General features: G+C 42.3%; 1 protein-coding gene across 3 annotated transcripts in view; it reads right to left on the reverse strand.

Annotated features, from left to right (window-relative positions):
* The window catches only part of ARHGEF28 (Rho guanine nucleotide exchange factor 28), a 311,818-nt gene that overhangs the window by 37,282 nt on the left and 260,748 nt on the right, over positions 1–13,788 (reverse strand). For all 3 annotated transcript variants that reach the window (XM_032848550.1, XM_032848531.1, XM_032848541.1), the window contains 5 exons: positions 13,259–13,437; positions 12,123–12,214; positions 10,757–10,939; positions 4,824–4,955; positions 1,816–1,916 (listed from right to left, as the gene is read on the reverse strand). In XM_032848550.1, the coding sequence (XP_032704441.1) occupies positions 1,816–1,916; positions 4,824–4,955; positions 10,757–10,939; positions 12,123–12,214; positions 13,259–13,437 (687 nt within the window). The remainder of the gene's footprint in view (positions 1–1,815; positions 1,917–4,823; positions 4,956–10,756; positions 10,940–12,122; positions 12,215–13,258; positions 13,438–13,788) is intronic.

Consider the following 13,788-nt stretch of genomic DNA (forward strand, 5'->3'; position numbering starts at 1 on the left):
AAAAGGACATGAAGTTTAGAGTCATTAGGCCTGTGCCTAGAACCACCCGCCCTTCCCCACCCCCCATGATACTGGACTAGGAACCCCCATTCTCTAGTGAGTTCTAGCGTTCTCTCCCCTCTTGTGGTTTGGTCCCTGCTTCACAGTCATTACCTTTGTAATAAGGAAATCATAGGCTATAGAATTTTTATACTCTATACAAATTAGAAACATAGAAATGAGCTGAATTATGTTACATGTGGTTTACTTATTTCCAAGAACAGCGAAGTTTGATACCAGACAAGTTTAAGGTCCTATTTTTCATGGAGCTGGTCTGCCACCTTGTGGTGTGTGTGCGCATAACCGCAGCTAGTGATTGGCACGCTGGGTATTTTTCGGTTAAAATTCTTTCAGAAAAATGTGTTTTTTAAACCTTACCTGATCAAAGAAGCTAACTATAAAATATCCATCACACTTTTTTTTAAATGTTTGATTTCAGGCGATCCTGTTCTTTTTGTCAGTTCATTTTCTCAAATGCTTTATTAAAATTCTTCCAGAGAGTTTCACCCCATGGTTCACCCACCAAATGAGGGGGACCTACACACTCATTTCACTTACCTGTTACTGAACCATGGAAGGAAAAAAGGCCTTAGGGGTGGGAGCCACCACGATTTCCATTCAAGGAAAAACTATTAACTAACTAACCAGCCCTCCTCTCTCTCCCTTCCTCTAGGACAAAGGCAGTTGGAAGCAACAGACTGAAAAGTGAAGTTCACACTGAAAAGGAGGAAAAAAGTTGGAATGTTTTAAGAAGAAATAAGTCAGAAAGCTTACAGTCAGAGTAAGCAGAATAAAATATTGCATTCCTGTTTTTATTTTGGCTTATGACTTTAAAAAAAAAATACTAAGTCACAGCCATATCTCCTACGAATTTTTAAAAATCTTTGGACTTGGTGTCTCAGTCATATATAATAAATGCAAAAATATATAATATATAAATTATTACATAAATATATGACATATGTCATTTTTCCATATTAGCACATAGTGGTATCTGGTAATGAGTCTAACGTGATTTTAGAAAAAAACAAAAACTCTTGAGCCCCAGCCCACCCTGGGGAGGCCAACTAACCACCTCCCAGAATCCTATTCTTATTCCCAATTTCTGACAACCCAGATTCATTTGAAGTGAAGAGGAAGTTCCCTGCATTTAGTTTTTCAATGAGCATCACAACCTATGTGTAAACTATGTCCCACCCCCACCTCCCCCAAAGGCATTTGGAACCACTTTGCCCCAAGCAAAATGTGGTCAGGTTGACTAAAAAGTCTCACAAAAAAGTAGGTGACCACGTGGGTAGAGAGAGGAAAACAGTCTGAAAAGACAGGAAGGTAAAAGAAAGTGAAAGCAGCAACAGGAGTCCAAGTCCACATTATTTCCGCCACTTAGCACCACCTGGCTGCCTTAAGGACACCGCCTGCTGCCAGGACCACCTCCCGGCCAAGGGCCACTAAGTGTGGCGGGTGACAAGCTAGAGCTTAGCAGGGAGAAAGGCAGAAGGGAGACCAGAAGTAAGAGTGCGCAGACACACAAACATTCGAGTTTTAAATCCTTTTAATAACGTTGAAATCGTTTCTTTGTTTACACCTACATGATAGAGGCAGAGCAAGAACATTTTGAGGAAATTTAAGTCAGAAAGGTTAAATAAAGAGTCGGGAAGTTGAGAACAATTGAGGAAAAACACTTGCATACCACTCACTGCCACCAACAGCCCAGACCTGAGGTTACGTTACTACACAAAGTAACTGGTGCCATTTACTAACAAATGTTCACAATACCTTCTCCCCTGCATCAGAGACTGCCAAGTCGGTTCCCAAACCCTGGGTGCCAGGATCCACATCCCAACAGCCTCTTCCTCCTGTCCCTTCTGTGACTAGTGCTGGAGGCACACCAGTGAGACAGAAACAGAAAGGACATCATCAAACAGTGGCCAGCGAACAGGGTTCTTGTGTACACAGCTGACACGTATTTCAAAGTAAGAAACACAAAAATCACACATATTACATACGCTCATACAAGGGGCCAAAACAGTGCAAAGCACAGTGTCCCTGCCCTCAGGGAGCTTACATGCTAAGAGATACCAAACTGACAAATGGCCTCAATTATCACCTGTCTTTTACACTTTCTTTCTTGCAGAGAGGTGGCAATATGGAGAGAGGGATTCTACATCTCACTTTTGCTTACCAGGCAAAAGCCACTGGGGAGGAGCAAACTGGAAACAGGCACTGTACAGCAAAAGCAAGGGCTGGCTGACCCAGGTCTAAGCAGACAGCTGGTTTGATAGGCTCCTTGGTGGCTAGTGTCAGAGCAGCAGACCAGGAACAAGGTTTAGAAGGAGGAATCGACACTGGGAATGAGATATCTTTCTAAGTAGGGTCAGGTTGGCTAATAATACTTCATGAGCTCACAGTTGTACAAATAGGAACCTGTCCCTGTCTCCAAGTAACTTTTTAAAAACAATTTCCAAGTGTTTTTTTCTCATAATACTGCTTATATGCTACATTCACAACTGTAAATACTGTATATTTAATGTATGAAACACAGAAATATTTCTAAATCCAGAAATATTTTTAAGAAACAGATTTCACTCCGTCCATTAAATCTCTGCTGGTGGGATTTTCTTTGCCCATGGGAATTCCATTAAAACTTACACTATGCTCACCTTAGGCTGATTTAAACTAGACTTTCCAAAGCATTTTCACATGCAGACTTCCTCTGGAACCATGTCCAGACGGGGCCCTGGTGAAATATTCACTGGAACACATGGTGCCATCTTGAAACTTTACTACTGATGGAGAAAATACTTTTTCTCCTTCTCTAAATGAAAGTCCTCTAGGACTCCAAAAGCCACTTCTATTACAAAGAATTTTTTTGTTAAAGTAGAAACTGCTTCGAATTCTATCAGCTAAAAATTAAATTCGTTTTGCCCAGGCTGATCAATGCTTTTCACTTATAGTGAGGGACATTTTATAGAAATTTATCTGTCACTCAAAAAATGGTTCCACTACTGGGCATTATACTTACTTCTTAAGAGAGATACCCAAGACTTTACCAAAGAGTTACCCATTATCTCGCTCTCCCTCCTCCCCACTGCATGGCAATGAGGACCATCAAATGGGCAAAGAAGTTGATGGTGAGCCAAGTGATCAGGTCCCTCTGTTCCTTATTCAGTTTCAGATCTCTAGAATTCAGGAAGGGGTAGATTATATTCACCATCTGATTAGGTATATTGAGGATGAAAACAGAAGGCCTCGCTTGGTCTATGACTTCAGATTGGCATGGGCTTGACTTAGAAGGACCCAGTCCTTAAAGTCCAACAAAGAACTGACACAGTCAGTGAAAGGCCCTCATTTGGGAATCGTCTTTTGCCTCCACCAACTTTATAAAGAGAATCCAACTCTTACAGCAGCAGGCTCCAATCCAGCCCAGAAACAAAGAGTTCTTAGGGGGTACAGGACCCTAGCAACATGCCCCTGTCCCTTCCATATGTGAATCCTGGTATCAGGGCACTATAAAGAGCCTCTCAACAGTTTTCACAGATGTCATATGTGTCCCCGTGACTGGGGAGATGTGGGTACAGACAGGGAGAAACTTCACCGCCTGGTCTTGAGGGAGGGAAGAGGCAGCCAGGTGCACTAAGCAGCTGTAGGGGCCGTGTGGAGCCTCCTCAGCTGTCCCCGGGGTGAGGCTGAGAGCAGCAGATCCCCCCCATGTATTTTTAGATGGAACTCCCTCGATGGCATAATGAGTTTCTTCTCTTAAAAGGAAATCACCCAGGGCGGTACAACTCCCCTGATGAATTTGGGCTGTGTCAAAATGAAAAACACATGTGCACTTTCTGAAAATAGAAATGCAGGACTGGATCAAGCAAAATTTGAGAGGACAAAATAATTATTAGTGTTGATCTCAAAAAAAGTCCAGAGTTTTAAAACTGTACTGCTTCCATGGATCCTAATTAACCAAGGGATGTTGTTAAAGAAATTCAGAGATAATTTAATCCTCCCATCTCTAGCTACTAAAGACATTTTGTCTTGTGCATAATGAGGCCTGGTGGAAATAAGGTTTTTATCACCCAAATACAATGAGAAATATGCTCTTTGTGCTTTTATCTCAGAAAACTGAAAGGAATGAAATCTTCAGCTCATACATTTAACAACATCATTAGGTTCCAAGAAATCACCTAATTCTCTACATGACACTTTTCCGTATTTAAAATATTTTGAAACAGGGCCTTCAATAAATGAATTCTGACCTGAACTGAAGCGTATGGTGACAAAGATCAAGGATTTTTTGGCACTTCTGTCTTTAACCATGCCACCAAACCATGTGTCTGCGGGAATGTGCTGGAGTCTAGCTTTCTGGGTTATGTTTGCTGAGTTGATGCCTCTGAGATAAAGTCGGAGGACTTGTTCTTTCGTGAACAGCAGGGAGTCATTTTCAAAAAAACCCAAAGTTTAAAAGTTATTTCACAACCATATTCCAAACTGTCCTCCAATAAGTCTTATCAAAACTGAGGCAGGGTGGGGTTTGGAGAAAGTAACAAAGCTTGCCTGGGTCAGAGAGCAGTATAACCCACCAACTACTCTTGAAATCCTTGTCCTTGGAACAGCAGTGTCATTATCATATATAAATTAGCCTAGCAGACTGATTCCCAGGTTTTCTCTAACTTAAAAAGTACAATAAGTCTCCTCCAAATAGGGACAGAGTCATTGCCTTCATTTCATATGACCACTGTATGTTCCAGAGGTTGTGCTCAGGCACCGCAGAGGCCTGAACTTTCACTTACAAGCTGGAGATGATCCTGGCTCTTCGGGGGGACTCTGAGTATCCGTCAAGGAAGATTCTCCAGAACCTTCCTCAGATGACTGACAGGCATCGCCCGCTTGTGAGGCCTTCACTGCAACTTGGAGGCTCTCAGCTAAGAAGAAAGAACACAAAATTAAAAAAACAAATAGACCGTTCAATCTGGATCAAGGGTTGGCAAACTCTCTTTGGCCTGTGTCTGGTTTTATATGGCCCAGGGGCTAAAAATGGCTTTTATATTTTAAAGAGTTGTTAAAATATACACACAGGCACCCATGCATGCACAAAGAAGAATGTGTCCCAGAAACTGCATGTGGCCTGCAAAGCCTGAAATATTTACTATCTGGCTCTTTACAGGAAAAAAAGTTTGCCAACCTGCAATCTAGACTAATACTTCACGTATAATTTTATAATAGAAAATTAATAAAAAGATGCACTGTATAAAAAAATCTCAATTTGAACTTTCAGTACACTAGTCTGCTGGAAAACATTCTGTAATTCAATTCATTTAAATGTGACTTTAGGTATAAAGATTTTAAAATGTGCTATTCAAAAATATGAGCTATTCTTTGAAAGAAAATTTCCTCAACTGTGCCTTAAAAAACAGAGATTCCCAATCCTTACCTATACCTACTAGATCACATTCTGCAAGGGAAAAGACAAGGAATTTGCATTTTATTTATTTATTTTTTTTAGGATTTTATTTATTTGACAGACAGAGATCACAAGTAGGCAGAGAAGCAGGCAGAAAGAGAAGGGAAGCAGGTTCCCTGCAGAGCAGAGAGCCCGATGTGGGGCTCGATGCAGGGTTCCATGCGGGGCTCGATGCGGGGCTCACTCCCAAGACCCTGGGATCGTGACCTGAGCTGGAGGCAGAGGCTTTAACCCACTGAGCCACCCAGGCGCCCTGGAATTTGCATTTTTTTTTTTTAAAGATTTTATTTATTTGACAGAGATCACAAGTAGGCAGAGAGGCAGGCAGAGAGAGAGGGGGAAGCAGGCTCCCTGCTGAGCAGAGAGCTCGATGATGATGATGATGATGATGATGATGATGATGATGATGATGATGATGCGGGGCTCGATCCCCAGGACCCTGGGATCATGACCTAAGCTGAAGGCAGAGGCCTTAACCCACTGAGCCACCCAGGCGCCCCTGGAATTTGCATTTTAAACAAGCACCAAAGGCTACTCTTAGGATCTGGTAAGACTGGTAAACAACCCACCCAGAAAATCATGTTTTTATTTATAATTAAATGCTTTCAACAAGTATGCAAAATGGCCTAGTTTCGAGGGCTCTACAAATATTTAAAACATTGTGTCCAATGTTCAAATTTAGCAAATACTCTTTGAGTACCTACTCTATTCCTGGGGCCCCTGGGCATCTGTAACTAATTAGGGGAGTCTGCAGACTAGAGGAGGAAAACACAACATATTCATTAACTATATACAAGGTAGCACATGATCAGTGTTAAGTTCTATCATCCAGTTATGAGAGCATCATAAAATGCTCCAGCAGTGCCAAGGAGCAGGACAGTGACAGTCGCCAGTGGGATTAGGGAAAAGTTCTTAAAGGAGATGAAAGGTGAAGAGAATCTTGAAGGATGAATGGGATTCAAGACATAGAGACAGGAGAGGAGAAAGGGGAGCAGAAAAGCAGTCTAGGAGAACAACGACCTAGCGAGACCATTCAAGGTGCGCTACTGAAGTATTTGTTTTTTTTTGTTTTGTTTTTTCCCCCAAAGATAATGACCTCACTCTGATTAAGAATTCCTGCTAGATCTCTGAGTCCTGATCATCAAAGACTCGGGGTGGATCAGGCAGCACCTCAATTGCTCTGTGTTTTCCTGAGCAGCTGGGTCCCCCGCTGTTCCCCAGCACCTACATCACATGACGGGTGAGGGGAATTAAAGCAGAGGGACACAAACCGGGCATCTATGACAGTTTTGATGGGGGGAAGGGAAGAGTGAAAGCCACTGGCTAAAATGGAGAGGGGGTGACTTACTTGACAGAGGCATTATCAAGGTCAATGAGAAGGTCACTGGTTCTCACCAACCCATTCAAAAGTACTTCCAGCTGTATTTCTAAAATATACTTTGGACGTGTCCACTTCCTTCTACATCCATTGCCAACATTCCTGGGTCTAGACCAAAGTCCCACACCCCCCATTAGCTTGTGTAACTGCCAACCAACCATCTCCAGGCAAACTGGTCCCCCCCACTCTGCTCTCCTGCCAGCAGCCGGCTCTCTTCTGAAGACATATGTTGGTGCCACTCCCATGATAAAAAGCACCCAGTAACTTTCCATCAGTTTGGGAATAAAATATCTATTTTTTTTAAACCAGAGCCTGCAGAGATCTTTCTCTGCCCACCCACATGACCTCCCCTCAAACGCTTCCCTGACTGCTGTCACCCTGCCTTCCTTCTTCCCCTTTAACACACCAAGCTCATTCCACAGACAAGGGCATTGTACTCACTTTCTCCCTGCCCAGGAATGGTCCTCCCCTTGATCCCCAGTCAGCTGGCCTTCTTCTCATCCTTCAATTCTCATCTCAAAAAATCATCTCCCTGGAGAAGTCTACCCTGACTTCACTAAAGCAAAGCCTTCACCTCAGCCCAATCTTATTTTGTTACCTTTGTGAAATTATTTTATTTCCTTGTGTATTGTCTGTCTTCCTCCACTATGTTTTTATTTCCCTCTTTCTTTTTCACTTAAGTGCAGTTGACACACAATGTTACATTATTTTCAGGTATACAAGGTAATGATGCCCCAAGTTGAACGCCTTACACTAGCTCACCACGCGTGTAGCTACCATCTGTTCCCACACAATGTTATACAGTATCATTGACTATATTCCCTATGCTGTGCCTTTTATCCCAGTGACTTACTGATTCCATAACTGGCAGCCCATACCCCACTACAAAGTATAAAAGGTATTAACTCTTTCCTTAGCACCAAGAGCAAAGCACAGGGCAGATGCTCAATGAATGACTGAAAATGAATAGATGAATGAATGATTCTGCCAGTGGACCCCACTTCAGACAACCTCTATGCCCTTCTTAAGATCCTGGTTTCCCTATCAAATAAAGATGACAGAATGCCATGATTTCTAAATTCTCCTCCAGAGCCAATGTTCTGAGATTCTGAGCCAGAGCTTGGCAAAGTTGGTCTGCAAAGGACCAGATCACAAACATTTTAGACTCTGTGGGTCAGGGTTTCTGTTGCAGCTACTCATCTTCACCACTGTAGCAAGAAAGGAGCCACAGATCATAGGTAAATGAGTGTGGGGGGCTGTGTTGCAACAAAATGATAGTCACAAAAACAAGTGGTAGGATACATTTAGTCCATGGTCTGGAACCTTCCAAACCTTGTCTGCATTCTTTGCCACTCTCCCAGGTGGTGGCTGTTTTCTCTCTCAAACTCACTGTCCCTACTGTCACTGCCAAACTATTATCCCGCCTTTTTTCCTTTAATTTTGTGCCATCAGATTACAGCACTCACTACCCCTCCTTGTTGCCATTCATCTATAGATTCCTTGAACAATGTAGCAGCCGGTGCAAGTTCTCTCCCTTCCCCGAATGCTAGTCCTGTCAAAATTCTCAGGAATTGCCATTTTTGTGAACCTAGTCCTTCCAATACCTTAGCCTCATGTCTCCTTGACGTCCTCATTTCCCCAGTGATCTTATCCTTTACCCTACCTCAGCCACCGACTCCCATGGTTGTACTCTAAACTTGAGTATTACTCATATTTGCACTTTGCCCCCTTATACAGTCTATTCTCCACACAGGAGTCAGAGGGCTCCTTTTAGAACACCCATGATGTCACTCTGCTACTCAAACCCTATAATGCTTCCTATAATGTCTCTCAGAATGAAATCCAAGCTCCGTACTTAACTCAGTCGGGTCCTGTAAAGTGAGTGGTAGTTAGCTCTGTCTCATCTGCCACCTCCCCTCCCTTCACTCTACCTGCATGGTCCTCCCTCCCTGCTATTCCTCAGGCTTGCTATGCACCTGCCTCCAAGCCTTTGCATCTTCTGTTCTCTGTGTCTGGAACATTCTTTCCCCAGATGTCTACTCGGCTTTCTCACTTTCCCGTGTCTGCTTACACATCACCTTATCGAAGAAGCCTTTCCTTGTCACCTTAACTCAAAACAACCTTCCCACTCCATCCCTCTCTTTATTCTCTATCCTGTTTATCATTCATTTTTGTTTTCTAAAGATTTATTTTTTTATTTTACAGACAGAAAGAGAGAAAGCATGCAGGCAGGCACGGGGCGGGGAGGGATGGAGGGAGAAGGAGAGAGAGAATCTCAAGCAGGCTCCCTGCTGAGCAGGGAGCCCAACTCGGGGCTCGATCTCAGGACCCTTAAATAACCACCTGAGCCGAAATCAAGAGTCAGATGTTTAACCGACTGAGCCACCCAGGTGCCCCCGTTTCTTTTTTTAACTAGGGTTCAGATTTTATTAGAATCTTCATTGAAGCAATTGCCCTCTATAGTTTTCCAAATAAAACTATCTTTATTGTTTTTTTATTGAAGTATAATTAATATTGTTATATTAGTTTCAGGTGTACAATACTGTAATTCAGTTCTAATTACTCAGTGCTCATCATGCTAAGTGTACTCTTAATCCCTATCACCTATTTCAACACATCACCCCATCCACCTGCCCTCTGGCAACCACCAATTTATTCTCTATATTTAAGAGTCTTTTTTTTTTGTAGGGGAACCCTCCTACACTGTTGGTGGGAATGGAAGATGGTGCAGCCACCCTGGAAAACAGTATGGAGGTTCCTCAAAAAGTTCAAAATAGAGCTACCCTATGATCCAGCAATCGCACTACTGGGTATTTACCACAAAGATACAAATATAGTGTCCTGAAGGGGCACGTGCACCCGAATATTTACAGCAGCAATGTCCACAATAGCTAAATCATGGAAAGAGCCTAGATGTCCATCAACAGAAGAATGGATAAAGAAGATGTGTATATAGTGTATAAAGAAGATATATACTTGTGAGTGTATATATATATATATATATATATATATAAACACATATACATATATACATATACACACACACAAACAATGGAATATGATGCAGCCATCAAAAAAGCAAAATCTTGCTATTTGCAACAACATGGATGGAATTAGAGGGTATTACACTAAGTGAAATAAGTCAATCAGAGAAAGATAATTATCCTACGATCTCACTGATATGAGGAATTTGAGAAACAAGATAGAGGATCATAGGGGAAGGAAGGGAAAAATGAAACAAGACAAAACCAGAGAGGGAGACAAACCATAAGAGATTCTTAATCTTAGGAAACAAATTGAGGGTTGCTGGAGTGGAGGGGGGTGACAGGGATGGGGTGGCTGGGTGACAGACATTGGGGAGAGTATGTGCTATGGTGAGTGCTGTGAATTGTGTAAGACTGATGATTCACAGACCTGTACCCCTGGGGCAAATAATACATTATATGTTAATTTTAAAAAAAGAATCTTTTTTTGATTTTTCTTTTTTAATTTGTTTTTTCCTAAATTCCATAGATGAGTGAATTTATTTGTCTTTCTTTGTCTGATTTATTTCACTTAGCATTACAGCCTCTAGGTCCATCCATGTTGTTGTGAATGGTCAGATCTCATTCCTTTTTATGGCTGAGTGAAATTCCATTGTAGATGTACACTACTTCCTCTTCATCCATTCATCTATTGAGCGACAATTTTTTGTCTTCATAGTGCTTGACACAACCTGACACATCTATTTCATTTGGCAATTTTTAGAATATGAATTGTAGCACAACTGGAACCCTGTCTTATTTTGCTATATCCTGAGTATTAAAAGCACAGTGCATGGCACACAGAAGGTACTCAGGCATTTTCTGAACTTGTTAAGCCAAATACTTTTGGAAGCAACTTACCCTCTTTTAGCGCTGCTGCTAGTAATGAGGCTGCCTGGGGAGGCTCTCCTGGGTCAGTTTTAATGAGGAGGTGGGGCTCTAGATGGACATCCTCCAATCCACTCAATTCTCCAAGTTCAGCATAGATATGCAGCTTCTCCTCCAAACATGTGCAAATTTGTTGGTCTTGGTTACTGAGTATTTCTATGAAATAGTTATTTACCATGGAAGGTTATCAGATAAATACAGCAACTGTATGAAAATCCAAGCTCTAAGATTAAAATGTTGCTTGTCAGCAAAGCAGTATGGTCTCACAGGTCAAGTACAAGTTGTTGGGTGGGCCAGAACCAGGTTCAAATCCTAACTGTTCCACTTAGTGACTGGTCTCCAGCAAATGACTTAACAACTCTATCTTCCATTGTCTTTTCTGTACATTTACTGTACTCAGATGTTCATTTCCTCTTCCATGACCCTAATTCCAGAAAAACTTGCACAACCATTCTTTGTTCAGGCTGTTTTCTATTAGTCTTAAACACGAAGCCCAGGAATGAAAATTGAGGTGGCACTGTTCATGATGACTGACACCCACAAGGGAAAACAATGCAGAAGCCCAAAGCTACTCAGGCTTCAGCCCATCTTGGTTAAAACCAAACCTACTGGCTTCTGTTTTTGTTTCTAAACATCCAATTTCTCTGACCATCTTTGCACGCATCATTTTCCTCTGATTCCAACATATCACATGATTCTCACAGTTTAAAGGGACTTCAACCATCATCTAATCCAGGGGTCCTCAGTCTGCCTTAGTTTCACCAGGGTAGAATTTTAAATATTGACATCCACAACCACCTTCCATAGATTGTGAGTGAACTGGTTGAGCATAAGGGCCCAGGCATCAGAATTTTTACAAAACTCTCAAAGTAATTCTGATGTCCACCCAGAGATGAGACTCACTGAGCTGATCTAATTTCCTTAATTCACGGACTTGGAAACTGACAACCAGAGTTGTCTGTTGGTTCCCTGTCCAAAGTCACATCACTGTGACCCAACAGGGCCGGGACCTAAAATGACACCACTGGACAAGGACGTCAATGCACAGCTACACCATACAGCCCACAGTTCTTGTTGCATACATATTATGTGCCCCCCCCTTTTTTTTTTTTTTTGAAAATTTGTTACCTATTTTAAATCACTAAGGAGGAAGGGGGATAGCCATTTTATTTGAACACTCCTAGCGCCAATACTTCTTGTTCTGAAGAGTGGTGGGTAGGCCTCAGGTACACAGAGTTAGATTAACCATTTAATCACAATCTCCCACTCCTGACACCTGGGTTTTCCCAGCATCCAAGGAGAACGCCACAGACAGGGATCAGATATGTCTGCACGGTACCTTGACATTGCTGAATTTTGGCCACTCTTGCTTCAGCTTTCCGCCTCTCTTCATCAGATTCACTTGTCCTTCCCCCTTCTTCTTCCGGGCAACTTTAAGAGACAATAGTCAAGACAGACAACTGAAACCAAATCCAAGTATCTTTAGGTTCATTAGTAATACATGGGGATCTGGCAGTAACACTACTCAGAGAAGGAAAAATTCAGAAAAGGTTACACCCTCTAGCCAAGATAACTGGTTTTCCTAAGTATATAAAGAAACTTGCACAATATGACACAGCTCTCAAAGTGAGAAGTACAGGGTGACTCAAAAATTCCAACAAACAGATGTACACAAACATACACTCGTATGAACGTGTACCCACACCCTATACCCCATACTACCAACACTAGCATTAGGTCCAACTAAAATATTCATATTTTACTTTCTACTATGTTTGGGTACTTCTCAATGGAACAGAGGAGAGGGAGTTGGAGGGGACAGAGGGTAGAGTGACAGGTTGGGTGTGGAGCAGTGGAGATGGGAGAATTTTATAAAACATCATTCAAGATCAATCAAATCAAATTACCACAAAGAAAGATCACCCTCACTCCATCTTGTTCATAAAAACTTACCGAAACACAAGTAATGAGGCATAAATTGACTTAGAACACATAGATCCACCAATCGAAAAATGTTTATTGAATGATTCTTCAGAACTCGCCACAAAGAGAAACAAAAGACACAGCCCCTGCCCTCGAGGAGCTTCCAATCTAATAAACACATAGACACAAAAAAAGCTAATAGCTACAAGGTGGTTTGTGACAAGCACTGAGTCAATGCTCTGGAGAGCAGATGGTAAAGAATTTCAAGTAAGGAAGAGACCACTGGAACCGAAGAGGTCTTCACAAAGGAGGGAAGCCATGAGCTGCACCAAAGACGAGCAGGAGTCACATGGGTGGGGGGATGTAGGGCTTTACATGAAGGGAGGTGCGGAGAACGAGGCTGCAGATGAGGAGCTATCAGAGGTGGGGGGAGGGGGTGGGGAGCAGACCCTCCTGGCTGAGGCAAGGTGTTCATGCAGAGGAAACATGGTTAGAATACTTTCCCAACTGAACAAGTCCATTCCCTAGAGTGTGGACAGAAGAAAAGGTTACCTTTCTACTGCCTGTTGGATTCGTCTCATCCAGTTATTTCGTTCCTCCTTGGAGTTGGTGTGAATTTCGTACATCTCAGGACCAGCGGAGGAGGCACTGATTAGAAACATTCCTCTTTCCTCATTCGCAACTTCTCTAGCAATAAGCTTCTGAAGGGAAATAACCGATGGCTTCTGGTCCTGCACAGAAGAGAAAGGTGCCGGTAAAACAGCATCCTACCAAAAGCAAAGGTTCTCACCAAATGCATCAGCTAAGGAAAGCGAGAGTAGCAGGCAAATCATTTCACTTCAACCTTTCAAAAGTGCTGCGCAAGTTGCTAAGCGCGCCCATGGAAAGGGCATGGTGAAGATAAGATGGAGAAAAAGGATACAGGAGAATGTTTGTCCTTAAGAACAAGTGGCTTAAAAGGACAACTTTTGAAAAAAGAACAATCAGAGCACTGAGAATCTCAAAATGCCATCATCCAGGGTTCAGCAGTTTTTCTAGAAGGGCACAGCATAGAAAATAGCATCTCAAATATCACAAGAAGA

Source organism: Lontra canadensis, unplaced genomic scaffold (assembly GCF_010015895.1).
Source record: "Lontra canadensis isolate GAN:19392208 unplaced genomic scaffold, GSC_riverotter_1.0 scaffold4, whole genome shotgun sequence".
Classification (NCBI taxonomy): Eukaryota; Metazoa; Chordata; class Mammalia; order Carnivora; family Mustelidae; genus Lontra; species Lontra canadensis.